This window comes from Cataglyphis hispanica, chromosome 17, assembly GCF_021464435.1.
Source record: "Cataglyphis hispanica isolate Lineage 1 chromosome 17, ULB_Chis1_1.0, whole genome shotgun sequence".
NCBI classification, from domain to species: Eukaryota; Metazoa; Arthropoda; class Insecta; order Hymenoptera; family Formicidae; genus Cataglyphis; species Cataglyphis hispanica.
Genome location: NC_065970.1, coordinates 1,335,181 through 1,361,417, shown reverse-complemented (window position 1 = coordinate 1,361,417; position 26,237 = coordinate 1,335,181). Strand labels below are relative to the sequence as shown.

At 34.4% G+C, this 26,237-nt stretch overlaps 6 protein-coding genes across 10 annotated transcripts; 3 read left to right on the top strand and 3 right to left on the bottom strand.

Annotated features, from left to right (window-relative positions):
* Positions 1 to 117: 117 nt before the first annotated feature.
* LOC126855891 (presequence protease, mitochondrial) lies at positions 118 to 4,434 on the top strand. Of its 3 annotated transcripts, XM_050603955.1 has the most exons (3): positions 156 to 227; positions 401 to 491; positions 1,026 to 4,434. In XM_050603955.1, exon 3 carries the CDS (start codon positions 1,046 to 1,048, stop codon positions 4,148 to 4,150), a length of 3,105 nt encoding a protein of 1,034 aa, XP_050459912.1. In that variant the 5' UTR covers positions 156 to 227; positions 401 to 491; positions 1,026 to 1,045; the 3' UTR covers positions 4,151 to 4,434. The 3 variants fall into 3 exon arrangements, with proteins under 3 accessions (XP_050459913.1, XP_050459912.1, XP_050459911.1); XM_050603956.1 differs by lacking the exon at positions 401 to 491 and having other exon boundaries at positions 118 to 227; XM_050603954.1 differs by lacking the exon at positions 156 to 227 and having other exon boundaries at positions 278 to 491.
* Positions 4,435 to 4,510: 76 nt separating this feature from the next.
* On the top strand, positions 4,511 to 6,193 carry LOC126855897 (methyltransferase-like protein 25B). The gene is made up of 4 exons (XM_050603964.1): positions 4,511 to 4,956; positions 5,024 to 5,603; positions 5,716 to 5,844; positions 5,946 to 6,193. The coding sequence occupies exons 1-4, from the start codon at positions 4,702 to 4,704 to the stop codon at positions 6,191 to 6,193; spliced, it is 1,212 nt and encodes a 403-aa protein (XP_050459921.1). The 5' UTR covers positions 4,511 to 4,701.
* Positions 5,156 to 8,588, bottom strand: LOC126855900 (mediator of RNA polymerase II transcription subunit 8). Of its 2 annotated transcripts, none has more exons than XM_050603968.1 (7): positions 8,440 to 8,588; positions 7,991 to 8,274; positions 7,637 to 7,882; positions 6,952 to 7,122; positions 6,676 to 6,793; positions 6,500 to 6,586; positions 5,156 to 5,295 (listed from the first exon to the last, which is right to left on the bottom strand). In XM_050603968.1, exons 2-6 carry the CDS (start codon positions 8,153 to 8,155, stop codon positions 6,510 to 6,512), a joined length of 777 nt encoding a protein of 258 aa, XP_050459925.1. In that variant the 5' UTR covers positions 8,156 to 8,274; positions 8,440 to 8,588; the 3' UTR covers positions 5,156 to 5,295; positions 6,500 to 6,509. The 2 variants fall into 2 exon arrangements, with proteins under 2 accessions (XP_050459925.1, XP_050459924.1); XM_050603967.1 differs by lacking the exon at positions 5,156 to 5,295 and adding an exon at positions 5,881 to 6,189.
* A 6-nt stretch (positions 8,589 to 8,594) lies between these two features.
* Positions 8,595 to 10,570, top strand: LOC126855899 (NAD-dependent protein deacylase-like). Its single transcript, XM_050603966.1, has 5 exons — positions 8,595 to 8,986; positions 9,094 to 9,308; positions 9,424 to 9,566; positions 9,685 to 9,835; positions 10,201 to 10,570. The coding sequence occupies exons 1-5, from the start codon at positions 8,612 to 8,614 to the stop codon at positions 10,253 to 10,255; spliced, it is 939 nt and encodes a 312-aa protein (XP_050459923.1). The 5' UTR covers positions 8,595 to 8,611; the 3' UTR covers positions 10,256 to 10,570.
* Positions 9,821 to 15,672, bottom strand: LOC126855895 (fanconi-associated nuclease 1-like). 2 transcript variants are annotated; one of them, XM_050603962.1, is made up of 10 exons: positions 13,862 to 15,672; positions 13,254 to 13,361; positions 12,001 to 13,178; positions 11,772 to 11,903; positions 11,240 to 11,689; positions 10,741 to 11,152; positions 10,561 to 10,683; positions 10,328 to 10,438; positions 10,205 to 10,250; positions 9,821 to 10,100 (listed from the first exon to the last, which is right to left on the bottom strand). In XM_050603962.1, exons 2-9 carry the CDS (start codon positions 13,359 to 13,361, stop codon positions 10,227 to 10,229), a joined length of 2,538 nt encoding a protein of 845 aa, XP_050459919.1. In that variant the 5' UTR covers positions 13,862 to 15,672; the 3' UTR covers positions 9,821 to 10,100; positions 10,205 to 10,226. The 2 variants fall into 2 exon arrangements, with proteins under 2 accessions (XP_050459919.1, XP_050459917.1); XM_050603960.1 differs by lacking the exon at positions 10,205 to 10,250.
* A 3,876-nt stretch (positions 15,673 to 19,548) lies between these two features.
* Positions 19,549 to 25,654, bottom strand: LOC126855892 (enhancer of polycomb homolog 1). Its single transcript, XM_050603957.1, has 10 exons — positions 25,169 to 25,654; positions 24,117 to 24,255; positions 23,781 to 24,022; positions 23,305 to 23,561; positions 23,049 to 23,184; positions 22,664 to 22,963; positions 22,238 to 22,389; positions 22,020 to 22,154; positions 20,751 to 21,863; positions 19,549 to 20,510 (listed from the first exon to the last, which is right to left on the bottom strand). The coding sequence occupies exons 1-10, from the start codon at positions 25,319 to 25,321 to the stop codon at positions 20,393 to 20,395; spliced, it is 2,745 nt and encodes a 914-aa protein (XP_050459914.1). The 5' UTR covers positions 25,322 to 25,654; the 3' UTR covers positions 19,549 to 20,392.
* Positions 25,655 to 26,237: the final 583 nt, after the last annotated feature.

The following is a 26,237-nucleotide window of genomic DNA, read 5'->3' as shown; positions in this document are numbered from 1 at the left end:
ACGCATAACTTCTGATTTAACATATTCATCCATTCCCACATATCTTGTTATACACATCCCTTTTCTAATTATATATATTTTATATATTTTATATTTTGCCTCTCTCTCGCTCTCTCTCTCTCTCCTCTCTCTTTTTCTGTAGTGAATACTAGCTACATGGGTAGATGGTAGATCCTTACTAAAATAATCGCATTGTATGTAATATCAATGTGTTATTGACAGAAAAAGTATGTTTGTTTTATAAATTATTATTGTTATTATTATATTTGTCGATTGCTGACGTACATGTCATAAAAAAAATTTCTATTATTAATGTCAATAATTTATGTAACCTAACCTTTAAACAAATTCAATCCTGTCAAATAAGAATCGGAAAGTAATTCAATTTTTTTGTTACAAGAAATAGAAAAGATATTTGACAAGTTTAGCAACAAATTTATGAAGAAATATTTCGATTGCTGTAGTATCAGTAAACTCTGGCAAAGCAATAGGTAGGATTATTTATATTATTAACTTTCGACGCAATTGGTTATGTATCTTTGTTCCGGCTATATCAGTTTTTAGTTATTTCATCATTATTATTGCATCATTAAGGACTGTCTCATAGTCATTGTGTTCCACTAACTGACATTCCTAATTTTTCGAAAAATAATTCTTAATATTCTTCAAATTTTTAATTGATATTCAATTGAATTAATCGATTTAGTTGAGATTCACTTAATACAGCTTCTTTCTTTACCTTAAAAAAATTAATATATATTAGTATCCAATCAAAAGATTTATTACAAAATATATATTAAAAAGTGGAATGTCCGTCAGTGAAATAGTGTTTGAATGCAATAAAAAGCTTCACATATAATTTAAATTTACTTGAAATTATTCAAGAGAGATTGGTAAGTATTTTTTATATTTAATGTCACTTATAAAATATATAATAATTTTATATTATTTTTTTGGCATATAAAATCAATAATCTTAAACTGTATAATATGTATAGCTCTCATACTACTATATATTACTTCCAGATACAAATCTTATTGCAAAAATGTTGAGGCTATTAAACTTATCAAGAAAATCCTCTTTCAAAAGCACGGCTTTGCAACAACATCTCACTTATCGTGCTTTTCATTCAACAAATGTCAAATCAAGTAATCTACATTCAAAAAAAGAGCTGGTGCAGAATAAATTGGATAAATTTAAAAAAGGCGAAATTCTTTATGGATTTATTGTGGATGAGGTATCAAAGATAGATGAGCTATTCCTCACTGCAGTGAGATTAACGCACCTGAGCACAGGTGCACAATATCTGCATTTAGACAGGGATGATACCAACAATGTATTCTCCATTGGATTTCGTACAACTCCCATGGATTCCACTGGTCTACCTCATATTCTGGAACATACTACCCTGTGCGGTAGCGAGCGATATCCCTGCAGAGATCCGTTCTTCAAAATGCTAAGAAGATCTCTGGCCACATTTATGAATGCCATGACAGGGCCAGACTATACCATATATCCATTTTCAACACAAAACCTGAAGGACTATCGCAATCTACAATCGGTCTATTTGGATTCTGTCTTCAAGCCAAATCTGCGAGAGTTAGATTTCCGACAAGAGGGCTGGAGACTGGAACACATAGATGTTAATGACAAAAATTCTCCCATCATATTCAAAGGCGTGGTGTTTAACGAAATGAAGGGTGTTTTCAATGACAATCAAGCCATTCTAGCGGAACGTCTACTAAATTCTATTCTACCAAGTCATACATACTCGGTAATTTCCGGCGGCGATCCTCTCGTCATACCTAATCTGCAGTATGTCGATCTCCTCAATTTTCATATGAAATATTATCATCCTTCCAATTCTCGTTTCTATTCATACGGAAATTTCCCGTTGAAAGATCATTTGAAGTTTGTCAATGACCGATATCTATTCCTGTCTGACCGGATAGACGCTTCCATGTCGGAAGTACCACCGGAGAAGCGGTGGAATGAAGCTAGAAAGGAGCACATTGCATGCAGACCTGATCCACTACTCGCAGATCCTAGCAGACATGGCTCTATCGCCATATCACATTTGTGTAACGATATAACCGACATACAGACAACCTTCGAAATGTATGTGCTGTCGCAATTGTTGCTCAGGGGCCCGAATTCGGCGTTTTACAAATCTCTAGTCGAATCGGACATAAGCACTGGCTTTGGTCCGGTCACAGGTTTCGATTCGCAGTGTAAAGATACGATGTTCGTCGTAAGTCTGCAGGGTGTAAAGCCCGAAAATTTCGAAAAGGTCGAGAGCATCTTCGACAACACGGTAGAAAAAGTTATCGACAAGGGATTCGAGAAGGATCACATTGAAGCTGTTTTGCATGGCATCGAACTTCAGGTCAAGCATCAAACGTCAAATTTCGGACTAAATCTGCTCTTTAATCTCACATCCTTGTGGAATCACAACGGTGACTTGGTACAGTCATTGAGAATCAATGACGCAGTCAAAAAACTCACATCGCAAATGAAGGAAGATCCCAAGTATCTGCAAAGTTTGATCAAAACTTATCTCAAAGACAATAATCACAGATTGACATTGACTATGACGCCCGACGAAAATTACGAGCAGAATAAAGCGCTCGCTGAGCAAGCATTGCTGAAAAAGAAGTTGGAGGAGCTTTCTGCGGAAGAGAAGGAACTAATATACGTCAACGGAAAAATTTTGCTTGCTGAGCAACAGAAGAAAGAAAACATCGAAGTCTTACCGACACTGAAGATGGAAGATTTAAGGGCCGACGTGGAGAGATATAATACGTCTGATCTGGAGATATCCGAAGTACCTCTTCAGCTGTCCATACAACCGACAAATGGTATCTGCTATTATCGAGGAATACTCAACACACAGACGCTACCGACCGAATTAAAGCATCTGATTCCACTCTTCAACTACGTTATCACCAAGATGGGCACACAGGACTATGATTACAGAAGCTTCGATCAGATGATGCAGCTGAAGACCGGCGGTCTGAATTTCGCGAATCACATTGCTGAGAATAAAGAAAGCGAATTGAAATATGAAGAAGGGATTCTCATAGAATCGTATTGTTTGGATCGCAATTTGAAATACATGTGGGAATTATGGTCAGAATTGTTCAATGAAGCTAAACTGACTGATCTTCAGCGATTTGAGACGCTCGTAAAGATGAACGCTGCTGACTTAATTAACGGCATCTCGCATGCCGGTCATATGTATGCGATGAGTAGCGCCGCTAGTCTGGTCTCTCCGATAGCTCGAGCTAAAGAGAATCTTTCTGGATTGCAGTATGTAGCGAGAATGAAGAGAATAGCTCAGATACGCGATCTATCTTCCCTCATACCTAACATGCAGGAAATAGCCGAACGCGTTTTGAATAAGCACTTGCGGTCGTCCATTAATGTATGTAATGAACACAAGGACAATGCTCTTGATGGTATTCATGTGTTCTATGAATCGCTGAAAGGTTCTTCGAAGAATTCATACGTCATCAGCAGCGATCAGGGCAATGAAACAAACGAAAGCGGTAATCATCATGTGCTGCCATACACAGTGAATTATTGTTCCAAGGCCATTCTGACAGTTCCTTATATGAATCCGGACTATGCCCCGTTACGTGTACTGTCCAAGTTGATCACCTCGGTATACCTGCATCCGGAGATTCGAGAGAAGGGCGGGGCTTACGGCGGAGGTGTAAGATTGACGTCGGAGGGAATCTTCTCCTTTTACTCTTACAGAGATCCGAATTCCACTCGTACCTTTGATCTGTTCGACAAGACATATGATTTTTTAACCGAGTACTCGTTACCTCAGAGTGACATAGACGAGGCAAAACTAGGAATTTTCCAGCAAATCGACGGTCCTATTCCTCCCAGCAACCGTGGTATGACTAAATTTACCCATGGCATCACAGACGATGATGTTCAAAGGCAGAGGGAACAGATAAAGGCTGTAACTAAGGATCAGCTCTTGCACGTAACTGAAAAGTACCTGAAACCCAGTCAAAATGGTATCAAAATTGGTCGTTCACTTATCGGACCTACGAATACCGATATTTCGAATAGGCGCGCGGAAAATTGGATGGTATTAAATCAGGAAGAAGCAGACTTAGCACGAGCCACTGAATAAACATCAAGATGTTATTTTTGTTATTTAGTATACATTTGATAGTATACATGATGTTAAGTATTAGAACTTGAAAAGAGATAGCACATACATTAATAGTACATTTCTTAAATAATTATTGTAATTTATGCTATATTTTGTACATTAAAAACGTATCTCTAATAAAAAAAAAAAAAAAATACTATATCAAAAATTAATGTGTTTTACACGTTTACTTCTTAATTTTCACAATCCTTATATTCATCAAAATCATATATTTATTATAAAGCATAATTTTCTTTTTTATTCTTATCAGACGCGTAAATATGGATACTAATGCCGAAAAGAAATATTTTTTCGAAGCGTTATCTTTCTTTTATGAAACGCAATGGCTTAATAATATAGCAGTAACCGAGATCTTAACTAAATCATCTTTAGATGCAATCCCCAAAGAATGGATTGAGCATTTACAAATTTTGGAAAATGATGAACTCAATGATATCGTAGTGAGAAAGGCAATAAAGGTTAGTCAAAAAATTAAGAATATTGCATAACAGATTCTTAAAAAATTTTTAATGAATTATTTTAACATATTTTCATTGTTTCAGCCTGAATGGCCCGATTCGTTAAAAATGTACGTTGAAAAATGTCAAAATATCAACAGATTGTCACCCATACAGATATCACCTTCTAAAATAGAATTGCCACAGAAATTTAAAATTGGTCTCAGTCAAAAGAAACAACACGAAATAATACATTTTGCTCATTTAGTGCATACACAATGCAAGTTGCATAATATACAGACAATCATTGATTTAGGTGCAGGTTTGGTAAGAAAATAACAATATAAAAGATATAAATTTTAGACTCTTGCGTGCTGCAACAATAATTTTTCAGGGTTACATATGCCAAATTTTACATTATTTGTATGGTTACCAAGTCCTGGGTTTAGAAAGAAACATAGAAACCGTGAACAGAGCATGTATTAGACAAGCAAAGTTGCATCTCGATTCTTTGTCTAAAGTGAAATATATCCATTGTAATGTGACGCGTGATTCCGCCAATACGATAGAATCCATCTTGCAGAAAGAGTTCCCTGGCTTTACGGATGCATGTCTAATCGGTTTGCATGCCTGCGGAGACTTAAGTGCGGACGCATCGAGAATTTTCTGCAAAATAAAGTCCATTAAGCTATTTATTCTAATCTCTTGCTGTTATCACAAACTTTCTATTTCCAAGAATATACAGACTCTATTGCAGAAGAAACAATATTTTCACAATTTTCCCATATCGAATTGTCTACGAGAAACGATCGCGGCGCACAATTTTGACATAGGCCAGTTCTTAAGAATACCCTTTCTGCGATTAGCGAGTCAAGAATCGGTGGATAAATGGTGTGGCATGCCCAAAGAAAAGCACGATGAACATTCCTTTCACGTTCTCGCTCGTGCCGTGCTCGAGTTATACTCGCAACAAAGTAGGCATCCATGATATATGATATATATATATATATATATATATATATATATATATATATATATATACACACATATTCTGTAGGTCAATTGCTCATGAAAAATATATTCTAGATAATCTTGTTCTTAAAAAAAAAGTTCGGAAAGGTACGAGAAAGTCCCAATGTTCGAGTTTTCAAACTTACGTTAAGGATTCGTTGTTAAGATATGATCTAGTACCGGATACGAACGTAAAGTTTACAGGTAACACTGATAATATAATAATATTTGCAAGATTAATAATTTTTTAACTCTAATTTTTTAATTTAATATGTAATATTTATATAACACTTTCATATGTAAAGGTAATGCGATCGTACACGATGAATTAGAGAAAGGCATAACACAAGTATGGGAAGAACAAAATAAAAAATTAGACATTGTTAAGATCTACTCTGCTCTGCAAATGATGCTACAACTTCCAGCAGAGTCATTGATTCTACAGGATCGATTATCCTGGTTACATGAACGAGGCCTAAAAGCTGTCATTGTGCCTGTGATGAACAAGTCTATGTCTCCTCGTTCATATGCAATAGTGTCTCATAAAAACTGAAAATTATTTATATTATGCTTTGATAAATAATATAAATAAAAATAAAAATATATTTATGAGAGATAATTAAAATAATATAGTTCGTAACTAAATAATTTAATGTTAAAAAGATATTTAAGTATTTTTTAAATAAAAATATATCTCATTGAATATATATCTCTTTCTTTTTTATTACATCCTACATTAAAATCATAGATTATACTATATAATTAAATTATTTTATGTAAAAATTAGAAAGTTATAAGAAGATAAGTTAAAATTTGAAATATGTTTTCAGTCATTATATAATATTTTTTATATACATACTGTTATATTCTTATCTATAAGGGTGAATTTGCGATGCTGCTTTGATATTTGTCTTAATCGCACTCGGCGCCTTATTCATTTGTCCCACTGTAAAGTATTAAAAATTAAAAAGTAATTAAAATTATAAACGGCATAATTGCACAGGACAAAACGAAAATCTTTAGAGAAACACTTACTTTGTGGATTACCCATTGGCCCTTGTCCTGGTGTCTGCTGCTGATTACCAGGTCTGCCCACCATCATATTATTATTTACTTGATTTACGCCGGATTGAACCATTTGTATAGAGTCAGACTGTGTAAATAAAGTGTGGATAACATATTAGTTTTGACAGATATATATATATATATATATATATATATATATATATATATATATATATATATATGGAAATACAATACTTTTTTTAAATTAGAATTTTTGTTTTCTCAGAAAGTAAGATTATAATGTACCTTTAAACCTTTACCCATTCCCACAGCAGCCAGAAGAGCATGAGTGTCCGCAGCGCTGCTGGTCTGTGCTTGTGTCGCTCTGGCTCCAGCTTCACTTTCCCATTCTTCGCGTGCCTTATTTGCTATATCCCACACGTGACTAATCACCTTTGTATATTGCGCCAGTTGTTTCTGAAACCCAACAAAGCATGCGGAAAGCTTGATAAGTGACAGAATTTCTGTGTTCCACTCGCTAAATGGACCGTACAGAAATTTTTGATTGCGTAGCGAATGTAATTTTAAACGTTAAACATCTATAGCTATTTATATAGCTACAAATAGGCTTGGCACATAACATCGATCTCAGCCCAAAGCGAATGGAACAAAGCTGAAGCTATTTGATTAATAGCTTACATTGTAGTCCTAGTTGTTGTTTAGTTAGCACATTAACAGAAAAATAGAACACATTTTCAATTAGCTTCAATGTATTGATCTTAGCAGATATTGTGTATATATACTTAGGTGTGTGAGCAGATATAATCTTAAAAAATTTTAGCTTTTCGTGACTTAGTAATGTTAAAAAATTTTAGTTGTATCATGTATATATACTTTAATATTCAAATATATTTACTTTTCGTCTTAAGAAAAAGAATATGAGGATATACCAAATGAGAAAAAAGTAAATATATAAAGAATTATGTCTTACATGTGATGTGTCAATGTTAACATTCGCAGCTTTAGCTTCCAGCTGCATCATTTTCTGTTCAGCTTGAGGTTCCAGCTTTGTCCTCAAGTAGTCCGGAACCAAATCATGTGCAAATGTGGGGATTCTACCTTCAGTCAGTCGAAGCAACTCTTCGTCTTTCTCAGGGCTCAAGCGTAATGGTAGAACTGTTAGATTTCTGAGATTGGGTGCCTTATCATGTGCAAGAATCTTTGAAAGGCTAGTTAGCTGTACAATTGTGATATAAAAATATAATTTAAGACAGAGACAAAAAGGCAGTATAAATATATATATAATTTTATAAATTCTTTTCAATTAATAAAATAAAGTACTTACATGTCCTGAAATAAGCGCGAAATTATCGAGAAAATTTGGCCAATTCAAGGTTTCATATTCGTGCTCTATTTTAAATATCATTGCAGCAATTGAGGTTTTTAAATCGTTCACTCGTATTATGATGGCTTCCAAAGCGGAATCCAATTGTTTCTCTTCCCTTTGCATTGTGTTTAGAGTTTAGAAATTCACGTTTAGGTTAGTCTTATGTTAATAGGGCTATAATATATGTAGCAGCAATTATCAGCAATACCGATTATGTGCAGGATATTCAATATATCTCGGACCTACATTAAAAATATTATTTTTTAATTAATTTTTTAACTAAAAAGTTTAGAATTATCAAATTATGCTTATAAACAATCATATAATTGAATTTTAAAGTACTCAAATACTACATATTGATAATATTGACATTGACATTAAATCGTGAATATGTGTGTATTACTCACTGTGAGAAGTTTCGTAGTAATATATATGATTACATAGTTTTCATGTTTTACGAACGTAAAGGTATCTCGAATACGGATTTCATTTAAATTGCTAAAATAGGATAATGCGGAGTAAAGTAATTAGAGATGGGCTGATCAAAGCGTCTCCCTTCCACCTTTGACAGCTATCGCGATGACATCTCGTGGCTGTACGTCAGCTGTTCGTTTCCAATACGTGATTACTCGCAAGAATTGTTATGCTCACGATTATTTGCAAGAATTGTTAATTACTTTACTATCGCGGGAATATACAGGGCAAGCGTACATGCATAACGTCATGAAATCCTTTCGCGAGGCCCTCTCGAACGCGAATAACATTCTGATTTTAACCGGTAGCGGTATTTCCGCGGAATCCGGCGTGCCAACTTTTAGAGGTGCCGGTGGATTTTGGCGTAAATATCAAGCGCAAAATCTCGCGACACCGGAGGCCTTCGCGACGAACCCCTCGTTAGTGTGGGAATTTTACGAATATCGCAGACAATTAGTGAGCAAAGTTAAGCCGAATAAGGTAAATAATCGATGTTTGATAAATATTTTTAAACTAGGCAGTTTTAAAACATAAATTTGTGTAAAATATTTAAAATTAATAGTAAAATACCATTTAATTTTTTTTAGGCGCACGAAACTATTGCGGAATTTCAAAAACGCAAAATAGCAGAGGGTAAAAATGTATCAATTGTCACGCAGAATATAGATGGATTACATCAAAAAGCTGGAGCACAGGATGTAGTGGAGTTACATGGTTCCCTTTATAGAACACGTTGTACCAAATGTCATAATATTGCCATTAATGAGAATATTCCTATCTGTCCAGCATTGGCAGGAAAAGGGTACGCTATTGAGAATTCTGTAAGCATAATTGCAAACAGTGGAATATGAGATAATTACTATATGTGATTATAATACATTTCTTTTCATCGATCTGATGATAATGAATCTAAACAGATCTCCTGACCCGAACATTATGTCCTCTGATATTCCAAAAGAAGAATTACCGCATTGTGAAATCAAAGATTGTGGAGCTTTGCTGCGGCCAGATGTCGTATGGTTTGGTGAACAGCTAGACGAAAATATACTGCAAAAGGCTTGTATGTATAAAATTTTTTTTAATAAGTATAAAATATATCTTGTTTATATATAAAACATGCATATTTAAAAGGTGAAATAAAAGTTTTAACACTTAATTTAAAAAATAAACTGTTACAGATGACATTGTTGAAAGTTGCGACGCTTGCTTGGTCATTGGAACTTCAGCAATCGTATATCCAGCAGCAATGTTTGCACCGCAAGTTGCGCGACGTAAAGTACCGGTAGCAGAATTCAATATAGAAGAAACGCCAGCCACGAGACAAATGCAGTAAGTATATTTTATCATCTCGTCTGTTTTTAAATTAAATTATTATGCAAGATATTTTACTGTAATTATACAATTAAATTTTCATTTGAATAGAGATAAAGATAAAATTTATAGATATATAAAATATAAAATATCACGCAACAATATAAAATGTACTGTTTTTTATACATATTCACTTTGCCAGCACTTTATGAAAACTATGACATTACGTCATAATTTCTTCGTGCTTCCGCTTACGTCCGCCTTTAGTATGACTCGTGTTTGACTATAACAAAAAAAGTATTTAATATATAGTATTATATTTGAAGTTTGAAAGTTGATTAAATAATTTGCAAAAGGATTTTTAAAAGCGAATTATTTCGTAGATACCATTTTCAAGGCCCCTCTACTACTACTGTGACAGAAGCATTGGTGCCTTAAAAGAGTTGAAATACATAATACGCACAAAATATGACCATTAATCTGTTTTTCGTAGTATAAAATATTGATTACCTTACAATAACACACTTCTGTATTCAATCCAAGATGATTTAAGTAGTCCAACCATAATTTTTGTTTGGTTGACAATGAATCGCCCGGACCCTTTACCTCTACAATTTTGTACTGAAAAAATAATACATTTAATTGCATTTTGATGCAATTTACGTTTGATAAAATATAAGACCGTTTCTCGAATATAATATATATAAGCTTTTAAAATTATGTACATAGAAAAATAAACTTACTTGTTTTGTACATGCGTTCCATACAATTAAATCTGGAAAGCCAGCTTTCCAGAGTTGGAAATTATGAATGAGTCGTTCACAAATACCAACAATACCTTCTACTCCTAAACAAAACGCTATCTCCTGAAAATAAATGTACGTATAGATAAATTGTCTTTCATCATAAATTTTATTAATTACCTGAAAATTATTACTGTCGTCAAAAAGAGTGCCCTGACAAAGAGAGGTATATTCACGATATAAATCGAATTCGTGTTTTACATGTCTGCTCAATGTTTCCGGATCGAATTTTCGAATGATTTGAAGCTTCATGTCTATTCGCTCTTTCCTGTTCTCGTAAAATTCCGACGAATATAAATCTAACGGTGCATCTTGATACGATGATACGTAAGTACCGGGAATGTTCATATTATAAATCTCATCCCAAAACAATGTGCCAAATAAAGTGATTGGAAAGGCACCCTCACAATGTACACCCTTGGGATATCCCTTGCACTTGTAGTCATATAGCGCAAAACTTTCGACGGAACCATATATTTGTTGATCTAAGTTGTTACTGATACACCAAGTACTCTTCCTTTGCAAAGTATTTCTGGAAACATGTATATGTATCCTTTTCTAAATTCGCTTAAAGTCACTAAGAATTTTATTAAAATAAGATTTGTTTCATATGAATTACCCGCATAAAATTCCTTCTATCGTAATAGAACACGTCTGGGATATTGGTCGCGCTTTGTTGAGCATGTTGTCCAATATATGTCCAACGGTAGCTTTTGTACATTCATTGATGCCAGTTTTCCTCTTAACAAGCATTTCTGCTCTATCCAACAAGTCTAATTTATCGACTTCTGTTAGGCTCCCATGTGATATTGCATCCGATAATAGTGCAACACTAGCATCAAGATTCTTCATATGATACATCTCTATCTTGATCAATTCATTAAACCACAATCCTTTTCTACTCTTCATGTGACAATCCTGATTTATTAACATTCGCAGGAATTCCATCGCCCGTGGCATTGTTTCTTTAGTCTTTTTAAATGCATCAACACTTTTAGACAAAACCTTGAGCCACAAATAACCTGGCATAAAGCATCTGATATGACGAGGTAGTATGGAGTCTTCAAGACTGCAAAAGAGCAATGTAAATTTACATCAATATGATTTTAGCTATCAAATAATTAATGTTATATAAATTATATTTTCCTTACCTTTGTGTTTCTACCTCCAATAAGAGCGGCAAACGTTGCGCGGCCAAAGATCCAAGATTCCGTGCAACATCCCATTGTTTCTTCTCAATTGCGCTCAACACATCAGATAAAGTATTTTTAGCTTCGATGTAACTGTAAAATAAAATTCAAATTAGGAAAAAATAAGATTTTCTTTTAAAGCAAAATCAAAATATAATTAATTATATAAGACAAATAATACATTACTTACTCTAACAAGTGTCCTTTGCTAGTAAAGATAGGAAATTCACTTATTGTTAATTTTGGAAACTTCATCTGATTTGTTTCGACTCTTAGTATCATTAGGAATACATCCCCCAAAGTCTCAGTGGGATCTCTATTCGGCATCAGCAGTGTAATTATTCTATCAACCATTTGTTTCACTCTTGTATTCAATAATACGCAAGATCCTAAGCGTTTGTTGACAGACGCGCGAATTTTAATGGCAGGACTCGGCATCCCACGGAACAATGATCTTGTTTCGTTGCAAAACTTTAAGATTGATTGTATAAAGTCTTCTTTTTTTTTACTACAATTAATTTTTGATTCTTGACAGATCTTGCGAATTTCATCGACTTGTAACAATTTCAACAAAACAGACATGTCTTCTTCTTCTGTATTACTTTTGAAAATAGATCGTGATACAAGCTCATCGAAAATTGGCTTTAGATCATTGGCTATTTCGTCGTATTTAATGTTACTTATCCTGTGCCATGTATACTTTCTTTTTAACATACGTATCAATAATGCTTGCGCGTGTTTTGAAAGAGTAAGTAACGAAAATATAAAACTTAATTCGTCTTCGTCAAAGTATCCGCAATTAATTGGATTGGAAAATACAGTAACAATGATTAAAAAAAAATGCAGCGAATACATGTCTGTGGGTATGATTACGTCGTTAATTTCGTATCTCATTGAAGCTGAAGTGTTTATAGGATTGTACTTGTAGCTAAATTTTCCACTCGAGTAAACTTTCTCCAGATTAAAGTCATTATTAGCAATAGCTCCTTCTTTAGCTAAATTCAAATTGTCTATCGTTGCAGAAAGTAGCTCCTCAGTTCTATCTTTGAATAATTTTCTTCGCGCTACTTTTGCATATCTATGTGATTCGTCCAGTGCCTTTTTTATCGGAGAAGATGTTTTTGGACTAAATTTCGAATCGCTATTTGATTTAGGAGTATGTTTTCGATTGATAGGAGAAGTAATAGATGGCGATATCATAAATTCAGTCATGTTTTTAATCGGGCTGTCCTTTGCATCTGTTTTTGATAAACAATATATTTCATTATTTAATGAAACATTATTCTGCATTCCCTGTTTTCTATTTATTTTACATGGGGTTTGTTTGGTGTTCTCATGTACAATTTTCAATTTGCGCGATAATCGTCCCTTTTAACAGAAAAATGTAATATTTATAATAGTATTAATTGATTAAACTGTTGTTACATTCATAAATCAACTTACTTTTTCCTCTATTAAACTTTTGTGATTAGATGAACCCTTGATATTTTTAGCAGGGCTTTTATTGCTACTTGTAGCTTTATAAAATTGGTCTATCGTAGTTTGTACCATCTTTTAAATTGTTTCCACAATATAACATAAATTCATAGCACAGTTATGTCATGCTTATAACTCATTAGATTAAATACATAATTGCAAAGATAAACAAAGTGGATTAAATTATAAATGCACTCTCCGATACTTGAAGGAACAAATGGATCATATATTCTACATTATGCTGTGCTCTCAATCTTTGTTTATTTTGTTCGTACATTAGCCTATCCTTAAGTAAAACTTAATGTAGACTATAGCGAATCGACGAAAGAAATTACAATATTTACATACTTCATACAAATTACCGACAAATACAAATGTTTTATTCTTTTATTCTAAACGACATAGAGTCAAAATATAAATCTCGTACCACACAATAGAACGGTAAGTATCAACGGCATAATACTTTATTTTTAATATTTTCTGTAATTTTAAAACTATACACGAATGATGAAGAATATTTACGAGATGAAGCAATAAAACAAAATCTTGTCAATTATGTTATATTTGCGTGTTACCTCTAAAAATCCGGAAGTCACATGTAAACGCGTAGAGGAAAGAGAAATTAAAAATGAGAAATTATTTAAATCAATTATCGGAAATCACTGTATAAAATAAAACTTGACAAGAGCAATCTATGCGTTGTGTCGCAGATACTCTGATCTCTCTGATGCACATCTCAGATAAGGTTGGACAAGGTTAAGATCAACGTACTGCGCAGAAGCGCGGGCTATCATATGGCGGGAAATTTAATATAACTATCATACAATAAACACAACTTTTTAATAAAAAAAATCTTTTTTTGATCGCGCGAATAAGGATTAGCCATTTCATTCAATTTAACTTTCTTATCAATACAGCAATTTATGTCGCGCCTGATGATATATAAAAATTATATCTTGTCTACATATAAAATATAATTATAAATAAAATAATCTATAAGAACACAAGAGAGAATTTTTGAATAAAAATTATATTTCCTCTTACAATATAACTATTATGTGAAAAAGATGTTCAATCCTTTCTAAGAAAAATAATCACGTTTAAATTAAAAGCAAAATGTCAAAAGCATTAATCGCAACAAAATTTTTCGCAAATTTATTTCCTATGTAAATAGGCTGTTTTTTCAAAAATAAGAATGTTTATTAGCTAAAGTAATCAGAATTTACTTTTTGCAAGCCCACTTTTATCGAATTTATCGTTGGATATCCAAGTGTAAATTTTTTTGCGTTATATCAATATAATTGAAACATATAACAGCGAGATCTCTTTTCGTTACAGAGAAATACAAATACTTTGCTCTCTGCCTGAAAAACGAAGAATATTTGTCCAAAAAATTTAAAATAATATGATTGCACTAATACATGCGAAGAGCATACATAAAATGCATAAAATGGATATAACAAATGAATTTTAGAATTGATTTCAAGACTTGACATGCTCGGAGATACTGTATACAGTGACTTCGCGACCTAAAACGCACTCTTTCTCTCTCTCTCTCTCTCTCTCTCTCTCTCTCTCTCTCTCTCGTTTTATATTTTTATATTTGTATTTATATATGTATTTATATATGTATGTCGTTTGCATGTACAAGCTCACGAGCTGTATTACGTGTATACGTACATATGTATACGAATATGTACAATAAGTCGTTCAGAGTTTAGAGTTTGCCGATTTTTTTTCTCCCTCTCCTCATCCTCGGAGTTACATAGTAATTAGAATATATTTAATAGCCAAAATGCAACCCGTAAATTGACTTACTTATATACACTCAATTAGTTACATCGTCTGCTATCAGTGTGTTGTTAATCGCAATAATCACGAATATTAATACTTAGGTCTCTATACATAAGTCGTAGGAAATGTTGACTCATCTACCTGGTAACACCTCTATTCACTACACTTCAGTAAAATACAAAGATCAATGAAATATCTCGCTTGGATAAAAAAACAGAACGTTTCCTTAAAAGAGATTGGAGGAATCGTCGCATGTTTCATAATTAACTCTGTTGTATCTCTGGACGCAAAGTGAAGAAAGTTTAAGGAAACGTATATATTATACGGCTTATAATAATTCATTCAGGAATGTAAATCATTTGTCGGATGATAGTTGTTTCAATAAATAAGACGTGTATTTCAATATTTTTGACAATTACATCTGACAATCCGCCGGATTTCCGGACAGTCGGACGAGCCATAATGCACGTATTTCAAGTAAAAGGTGTTATCAGGTGACAGAAGATTAAATAATCGTATCGAAGAACAAGTCGAAGGGTTGTATCTCTCTAGAGAGAGCGAATATTCTATATATGTAATTATATAGAACTCTCTACGTCACCTTCCCTCCTCTGCGAGTTCTCCGACTCTGTTACACGCACAAGTTATTCTTTCGAGAAAAATTCTTTATTACTCGCGTCCAAAGTTTCGTTCAAATCGGAGCTTTGGTTGAGAAACGTTTTATTTCGTCTCTTCTCTTTGTTTTTTTTTTTTTTCCGATTACATCTTCCTGTCGCACAGCGACGTAGAAGCCCTAATGTATTCACAGAATAAAATACATGTATAAGTAGATACACATCGTGTGTCTCGACGCGTCAGTCGATATTATCAGTAAATCTGTTTTTAACACGCAGAAAAATGTCGTGGAGCTTTTTTTCTCGTCTAGATACCTATTAACCGTAAGCTCATTCCTCTTCTCGATAATCTCTTTGTTTTTTTTCTTCGCGTAATTAATTTCTTTCTTCTTTTCTCTCATCATTCTCAGAGAATATTTGCATTGATCTGTCTTACTTCTACTTACATGATATACTATTGTTTCTCGCGAATGCAACGAATTGGGTAAACACGAAATCTCACCGTCTGATACGACCGATCATTATTTTACTTTCTAATCATATATTTGTCGGAAACAAAATATCCCCAAGTATTCTCAATAGTCGCAACTCACACGGGAGTTTGATTGAAACAAATTTTTTTTGCGAGTTTCGTCGCAAAACAAACAGTCTTAACTGCAGTGGAATTTCGTGTTTGCCAAACCAGAAATGTAAAGCGAACTCAGTCTTTGGTTGGAGCGATCAAATCTTGATGATTCTCGACATTTTATTTAATTTTAAAATGGCTATTTTGGGTCATTATATTTTTAACATTAATAAATTTTATATAAAAATTCATATACCACTATATATACTTCGTTTTTTAAAGCGTCCCAACTAAAATAAACAAATTATTTTTTTTTTACAAATACATATTTTCGAACTCCTTTTTCTCATTCACATAAAATCGCTCGTTCTTCTCAAAATCATTTGGCGGAAGAATTGTCGCTTCTTTCTTTTTAAGGCGTCGTTAAAAATCTCGATAATAGCATATATACGCCGTATACACTGTGTGTGTGTGTGTTTGTATGTGTGTGTGTGTGCGTTTATGTTTGTGTGTACGTATGTATTTTTCATGACGAGCAAATAACATTTATAAAAGCCAAACGCTATACAAATACGAGTGAATAAAGTGGAGAGACTGGAGGATACAGTTTCACGCGCAACAGTGAATCTGAGAAAAACGAGAGAAATAATGAAATATCTAAAGAGTATATACAAATATGTGTCAGAAAACGGATTTCACAAAAAAAATGTTAGATGATATACAGGCGAAAGTGTGTGAAGATCTTAACAAAATAATAAGTCCTATCCAGGATAAAATTTCTTTATTACTCCTCCCTTCTAAAATCGTCTTGAATTCATAAATTTTCGTACACGTTTCGCTGTGCGCCTACCACAACAACATTTTTTTTATTACAATTATTTAGTTAATTACCTAAAAATAAGAGATACAATAAGCGTAATTATTTTTATATGTACAATATATCCTTTTTTTTGTTTTATTTTATTATGATTTCGAGAAGTCTGCCTTCTTTTTTTTTTACATAATTTGTAACCCATTCGCATCATAATCTTATATCCCCCGTTCTCGCGTTACGGCTGGCGACAAATCGGTTTCATTGCTCGCTAATACGAAAGATTTTTTTAAGATAGATATTTACGAATAAACCAATTCATTTTATACCGGCGATTACTCAATGATCAGTGCCTGCGTGTTTTAACTTTAACAAATAACAATCAAGAGCTCTCTTTCTCTCTCTCTACGCAATCTCGAAACTCATATTTAACTTTCGCACGCGGTTATTCTGGTTGCAGTAACAAGAAAAGTACAACTATCAATATGTTAAAGAAGAATATGAATGAAATGTGACTGTAGAAAGTACAAAAGAGATCTGTTCTCCATAAAGTATTTCGACAAAATAAAAATTACTCTTTCCGATATATCCTGAAAAAATATCGTTAATTCGGAAAGATTTCTTTGTTTGAGGACATGACGTATATTTAGAAATTAAATATACACTCGATATATTGTCAGTTTGATCGTAAAGATATTCTCTTGTTTTTTCTACATGTTTTTTTTACAAATTTTCTTACAACTTTTACATTCTGATGAAGTAGTAGAAAGAGAGATAACGGTGTATAAAAAGACTAAGGGAGAAAGAGAGTATCACGTGTATATTACATGTGGAAATCCAAGAAATAAAACATATTAGTCATTGGTCTTTTTCCGAGATAATGAATGGAGGTTTGTCTTCGCAAAAGCGTTTTATATATTTTGTTTATATGATGAAAGAACGATGTATATTGATTGTGAAATGTGAAACGACAAGATATTTTGATCAAATTAATTGTAAATATTTGCTTTTAGATATACCCAAGATAATTTGTTCAGTTGTATCAACAAACTCTATCGCTTGGTCTTTGCAGCCAATTATATATGCATGCCAAAATGAAAGAACAAATGTCACTTGTATATAATTTAGCGTTACCTTCTCGACAGAATAACTGTTGAAATATCTGTTCAGAGATTTTATAATAACACGCGAATTTTATTCGCATGCACAAATTTTTTTAAGTCTATGTAAGACAAAATTGAGACAAGACAAGGTTGAACCTTACACGGTTCAAATTTCAATATTCTAAGCTGTAAGGAATCTATTCTATAAATAAGAACGAATATCGAACAGGTTTCGAGCAGAGTTTACATTTATCTATGGTAAAATGTTATCGAGTCTATGAGAAGGCAGATAAAAATGTAATAGAATGAGGTGCATCTTATAATAGAGCTTTTGCTTCTTATTTCATTTAAATTCACACACATTCAAAAAATAAAAAAATATCATGGAATAAATTGAATCGCGTAAGATATATGAAGTTATATTAAGAAATTCATCTTTAGAAGCAATGAAATTTAATCATTTATACATATATTTATTTTGCCAAAGACCTTTGCTTGAAGTACTTCAATATTTCAGTATATCTCTAATATCGATAATGGTAAAGTTTCAGTCACTAGTGTGAAAGACATAAGTGTTCTTATACATTGCCCCAGTGTGAGCTTTGTAGCTTCTAACACAATATTATATAATGATCTCTCTGCAAATCTTATGATACAAGCTTTTCCAAACGCAACATTATAAAATTACTTTATAATCGCATATCAGCCGCATATAATATATAGGTGACAGATATGCACATATCAAAATGTATGTTTTGGCGATTACTGGAGAAAGAGAAAAAAAGAAAGTCCTTTTACGATTATATGACTTAATGCTATCAAAGATTCATTGATAACAATAGCTTCGATATTTCACAGCCTGGAAGCCTTTAACATAGTATTATATATGTATTTATATATATATGTATATATGTATATATAAGGAAATAGCATTACTCTATATAAAGTCATATAATATTTGAACCGAATCTATATCTGTACACTATTGAGAAAAATCGTACATTTTTGTAAGAAATTAATTAATCTATCTTTCGTTTTCTTATAGTGTCATTTATTTGGAAAGCGATGAGAAATAATTTAAGCATACTATTGTACTTACAAGAGCAGATTACTATAAAATCCCCGTCAATGTTAATGTAATGCTTCGCGTAAATTAATTTTTTTTTTTTACATATTGTGAAAAAATTTATATAAATCATTTTTAAATCGTTTTCCAAAATATTTCAATTACCCGATTTATTGAGAAAATTAAAATAATATCGATCGATTATCATAATAAAATAAAATTAAAATAATTATCGATCAATATCCATGATAAAACGCAAAGTCTATATTCTTGAGCGTATATCTTGAATGACGAATGTTACACGAGATGTTAAGTTAAAAGTTTTATTATGAAATTTCGACAGTCCAATAATTAATGCTGTGTCTGAGAAAGCTTGCTTGCTATACGCGTCTACCAATTATTTTATGTCATTGAAGCTAAATAAGGGATTTCGATAATCTAAACATGTAATAACTTGCATTTCAGATTTCTGATTACAATTTTCCTTGCATTGAACGAATGAGACTATTGCAGACTAAAAACAACAAAACAGTATTGCACGCTATATTTTGAAGAGAAACTTAATTATGTACATAATTTTAAAACTTTGTCTACAATTAATATGTATCCTTTGTGAGCCAGAATGCAGTTTATCTTCTGGTTACATACATATTGCCCTCCATTTTTATACGATATGCAAAGAAAACGAGTACTATTACTAAAAATATTAAATGCTAATTTCGGGCAATTGGATATATTAACTTCGGAATCTTGTATCTACACAGGAACAATGGCAACATTTTTTTACATGGCTATCATGGTCATATTTAGCAATAAATGGCTATGGTCGTTCAATGAACAAGGAAAAGGAAAATTTGAAGAATATGGATCAATTACAATCCCCCCTTAATGAAGACAGAAGAAAAAGAAATTTGATACTTGCATCAGAATCCACTATCGCTGATTTGCATCGCCGCACAATAAAGCAACTGATCGAAGGAGCAGTTTTGCAATTGTACCTAGCCGTATCGCTCTTTTGCGTCAACATGTAGCGCAGTATATCATCAGTACGCGTTCGATTTCTCGCCCGAGGCAGATATCATAGGCAAGGTAAGAGAATTTAACGAAGCCCCCAGTGACGTATTGGCGGCAACAGGGGTGCCGATAGCAGGCATCATGTCACTTCCATCGCCAGTGAATTTGTTTTGTTTGCCCGTACGAGTTGTTGCTGTTGCGGTTTGCTGTCGCACGGCGAATTGTCCACTCCATCCACCTCCATATCCAAACTTTCACTAAAAACAAACAATTAATTAATCAAGAAGTCATTAAGATATTAAAGCTGAAATATATTCTGTATACGATCGTACAATCATATTTCCTTCGAATATATCGTCAAATACTTTATCTCACAATGTTTTTACCAATTTTTTTGTATTTCCAAAGAAAAGTTTGTTATTCACTTAAAATTTCTAATTGAAAATTGTAGGCATAAAAATATTTAAAATTTAGACATAGAAATATTTTAGAATTACCTATTACTATTAAGCGTAATTTCCCCGGACGTTGGGACCTGTTGCGCCTGATTTTGCGTCTGTTGCTGCTGCTGCCTCGCGAGACTTGCCAATTTACTTTGCGCTATCAGGCCAGGTAGCAAATTGGACGGCGGATGCTTCTGTGGCAAAACTAACGTGGACTGTTGGTTGTTCACAAGGTGGGTACTATTTGTCAGATTGTTAGAGTTGTTTATATGCGGCAGTGGACCGTTCTGGTGGCTATTGCCAAAGTTTGTAATGCCAGTACCACTACCACCACCACTGCCGCCGCCAACACTGCACGCAGTGCTCGCACTAAACACTCTAATGTTCGCACTACCACTGCCACTAATACCACCACCATTACCACTACTATTACCACCACCACTGCCAACGCCGCAATTGCTGCCATTCCTATTATTTGTCGGACTAGTCAAGGATTTCGAGAGAATGGAGGCAACGTTACTGTTGTTCGGCAACTGTCTATGTTGCTGCTTGTTGGGCTGATGATGATTCGATTGCGTGTCGACTGTAGCACCCATCCCGACATTAGTGCACTGTGTGGACACTGTACTTGATGCTACGGCGGCTTGATTAGTCGTACACGTAACGATAACGGAGGACAACGGAGGAATCGACGAAGAACTCGTAGAAGTATGTACAACACTAGAACCACCACTGAAACTGCCACCACTGCACTGAGGAGGCCGGGCCTGCTGCGTCGTCGTGGGTAGCGCAAACAGATTACTCATGAGCGGTGTTACCACAAAGTGTGAGCTGCCCAGCTCGTCTGTCCGTGATTCTTTCACGCCACTATTGTCCGACAGACCGCTAGTGCTACTCGTACTATTGAGGCTCGCTACCGCAAATTCAAAGTCCGACACGGTGTCTGCCGGGAAGTAATCTGCGATATTAAACTCCGATGTGAACGGTGACTCGTCACCCGCACGCTCCGGTTCCACCTCGATGCATATGGACGTCGCCTCGGGCGGGAACGGGTATGGAAGCTTGGATCGAGACATTATTGGCTCTACATCCAAATCCATGTCATCGCTACTTTCCTCACTTGGACTATGCACCGACACAGGCGGAGTCTTTGGTCGAAAATGTAACCTGCCAAACAGAGATATAAATAATACATGATACAGCTGCATAAGTTTTTTTTTCGTAAACTAAATCCTTAAATAAATATAAATTAAGAGCATATAATTATAATTATATAATATTTATTAATAAATGATAATAAAATATAGCTGTAAAAAGATATACCATTCTTTTTTAATGGCGGTCATCGCTGTGGCAGTCACATTTGAATCCATCGGTTCACGCTTAGAATCGTGTATCGTGAAATCTAAAGAGGACCACATATCGTCTATATCGGCCGTGCAACGATCTAGTATTACTCTGAAAATCGTTAACAGTAACAAACACTTAGTCGAACAAATACATTTAAACATTTTCTCATGTAACATTCGCACATGTCGTACCTGCCACCTCGACCAATCCTCCGTCGTGCAAGGCCGATACACCTTGGTACTGGTTTGCTAATGCTAGTCAGCGCAAACCTGTACTTCTTATCAGCCAAACCGCCTTCGTCTTTATCACACCAAGGCCAATTTCCAAAACCACCTGATACAGGCTACAAAAAAAACTCTATATATAATCATAAGAAAAAAACTTTCAAGTTAATTCCATAGTTTTTTTAAGGATCTGATTAATTGTAATGTTATGCACAGAAAAAAGTCAACCAATTTAATAATTTTAATCTTTTAAGTATTTTGCAAAATATTTTCAATAAATATATAATATTATATAATAATAAAACAAATTCATTAATCAAGCATTTAATTTATTAAATTGATTTAAAATTGATATTCAAAATTAATTTGAAAAAGGTTAATAAAGCGACTTACCGGTAAATAAGTGCTATTCCTATTTCGACGAAACGCGAATTGACCTTCATCTACGGGGTCTTCGTCGTCGCGATCGGAAGATAACGAGGGCTGCGAGTGTGAATGAGATGGAAGCGGACTGTCCTCATCTGAACTGATGAGCGGGTCCAGCCCGCCTCCGAGAATAGGACGATTTCCTCGACCGCTACCGCTACCCGTACCGCTACGGACACTGGTGTCCTCTAAGTTTCCTGTCCTGCTGTCTGTTTTATGTTTCCGTTTTTTGTACTGTCTTTTTTCTTTTCTCGGTACTACCTCATCCTAGATTAAAAGTAAAATAGCATTAAACTATTAATAGATAGTACATAAAAATAATGATTCTTCTTTACTTTTTGCTGATACATACTTTATTACAAACTTTGTTTGTCCAATTTTGATGAACACCAAACTGATTGGTAAAGAGCGGAGCAAACGCTGGTCTCGGTGTTTTTAACGCCGACACCTCTGCCAATATTTGTCCATTGAAATCTTGCGCTTGATACCTGTGAAATCAGAGATGTGGTTTTCATTCAGTGAAAACAAAATACATATAGCTATAATACAATACCTGTGTACATACAATATATGTAGCAATACATATATTATTACAATTTTACACTCACCGTTTCTCGTAAATCTCAATTGTGAGATGCAGATGTTCCCGTTTCGTCTTTTCTCTACGTTTTACCATTTCTAAAAGCGTAACTGCCCTGCTAAGATCCCTACGAAGTTTCAGCATTTTCTCATAGCTTGTTTCATCATTTTTACGATTCTTGCGAGTTTGCATCTTCTCTGTGCGTCGTCTAAACGCAAGATACGGATTGTTGGCAGCTGAACCAAATCGATTCTCCGTTTTAACCGTTAATAACAGTGGATGTTGCTGCAAAAAAATAGATAAGTATAATTAACATCAGATAATATTCGAAAAATTGATTTAAAGATATTACAAGTTTAATTAATTTCATAGAGGAAACTAAGGAACAAACTAATAGAATACAATTTGTACACATTTCTACGTTTCTGATAGATAATGTAAGCATATGCATATAAGACAAAGCAACATAACCTCAAAATCACATTGAACAAATGTGATGCTTACAGTTTTAAGACGTTTGTTGAGCCAATAGTCAAAAACCGCGATAATTAAATCATCATCTTCTTTCAAAAGTGCCTTGGCTTCACTGAGGGTAACTACAGTTTGTCCTGAACTCTTCTCCAGACGATCCATCATCTCTTCAAATTGGAGAGGAGTCAAGTCCATTTTGCGGCTTTGTATCGCAACCCATTTTTCATCTTCTGAATCCATATCATAATCAGGTATGTCTTGTTCCATAGCAAAGGCTGTTAACAAAGAAGAAATTAATCCATTAATTATTTACCATAAATTATTCACTGTAAAAATATGTTTTAAAATAATATCTTAATGGCCTCTTACGTTGCATATGTATTAATTGGCGAGGCAGCTTATAATTAGCAGGATATATCTTGTCATAAGCTTCCAGATCTGCCAGATCAGTTACTTCAGGAGTAGGAATAATTAGACCTGTGCATATTGCTCTTTGAAGGTGATGTTCCTGTATAACAAATAGATTTACTTCAATTACTACTACTTAAATTCGTAATAAAATATATATTTATAAATCCCTCACAATTATTATTATATGTAAATAAGATTCTCAAAATATATTATTCTCAAAATATAATATATAAATTTGAATTCCTTAGTACTTTATAATCTATTATTTTGAGAAATTTTTATTTTAACTAATATTAGTGTTATATATTTTAATTGTATGTTATAATTGTACACATATCACTAACATGAAAGATAGTAATCATATTTTGCATATATGCCTAATAATATTTTAAGAATTTTTTTTTTTTTTATAAAAAAGTATAATCGTTAAACATTAATACATTATTATTGAGATTTAAAGATTCAAAAGATTATGAATATCTATATTGTTTTGATATTACAAATGCAAATGTATTTGTAACTCGCTGCAAATAGTATGCAACACGATGCAGATAATAAAATTTAAAAAGTCAAGATACAAATGCATCTATTTGAGAGTTTCATAATAAATATAGATTCCAGGATGTTGTTGAACATAAATTAAAGGTTCTTGTAAAAGACATCGCGAGAGCATTGTCAAAATGTCAAGTAGAAAAACATTTGACATTTTGATACATTTTGATACTATAAACCTGCACAATGTAGCGCAAGACAAAATTTGACATTGCTGGTAAACCAAATGTTGACAGCTATCATAATAAGTTAAATCAGGAACGTAAGTACATGTGGAAAACGATCGAGAATCGTGAACGTTTTGGCAATTACGTTAAAAAGGGGAAAATTGAAGAATTTTCCAGGGTGCACGATGACGGGAGATTCGCCATCTGCCGGTTGTTTACGAAATCGCGCCGTGGGTAAGATGGCGGACGGGGAAAACATGCTGGAACGAGAGGCTGGATGTTCCGACTTACGCATTCCTCCTCCTTTTCCATGCCGCTGGGCATTTGGGGCACCGCGCGGTTAATGGCCGAATAATCTGGCAGATCCGGCAGCTCCTCGGCCATGTAGACCGGCATGGGCTTGGAGGCGTCCAGGGCGCGCGCCCTGAACGACAGCTTGCTCATCCTGAGGGCGGCTGGCTCGCGCGTGTTGACAACCAACAAGGATGGCTGGCCGCAAACCGTGAGGCCAGTCGGGTCGGCTGGGGGGGCTCGCGGAACGCCGTGGACCTGCTTTTGAGGCCTGGCTGGGGGCCCTGGGGCCGAATTACCCGGCACAGAGAGCGCTCAGGGCCTCATCGTTCCCCGGCCATCGCGCTGGAACACGGTCACTCAGTCACCAAACGAGATATATCACTTCGAAAACATGTTTGCGTGACACGGTCCCTGCTCAAAGCCATCATGGCCGACGCACAGCCATTTAACACGTTCGGCCGCCGCCGTGCAGTTCCGTGAGCCGACGTACGCCGCGCGGGAATCGGCGCGTCGCTGCCGCCGCCACCGGCGCCAAATCCAATCCACTTCGAGCGCCAAATACGCACCGCTTATTCGTGGCTGCTGGCTGATCTCGCTCGTCTTCGACGTCTTTACGTTCGCGATCGCGGTCAACTTAAGCTGATTCCAATCGTTCAATTTACGCACACGACAAATTACACGGTTACAGGAAATTTCGTTTTACACCAAACAAATCCGCTCGTAAAATCACAATTGACGAAAAACACACGTCTGTATATGTGTCAAGCCATATACTATTTAAAAGTTCTCACGTTCTCTCCCTTTCGTCTGTACACTTACTTTAATCATGTATAAATCGCGTGCGTAGATGAGTCTTCGACTTAATCCTGAAACATACAAAACAGAGCTTATATAAAGTTACAAATATAGCGCGTAATCTCTGTCCAATGTATGTATACATCATAAATTCTTTCGTGCCGCGCACATTACTACAGTAACATTTTCTCAGTATTAAATTATTGCGACATTAATAGCGAGGAACGAGAATTGACATTTCTATTATTACATACAGAGTAATTGGAAGAAA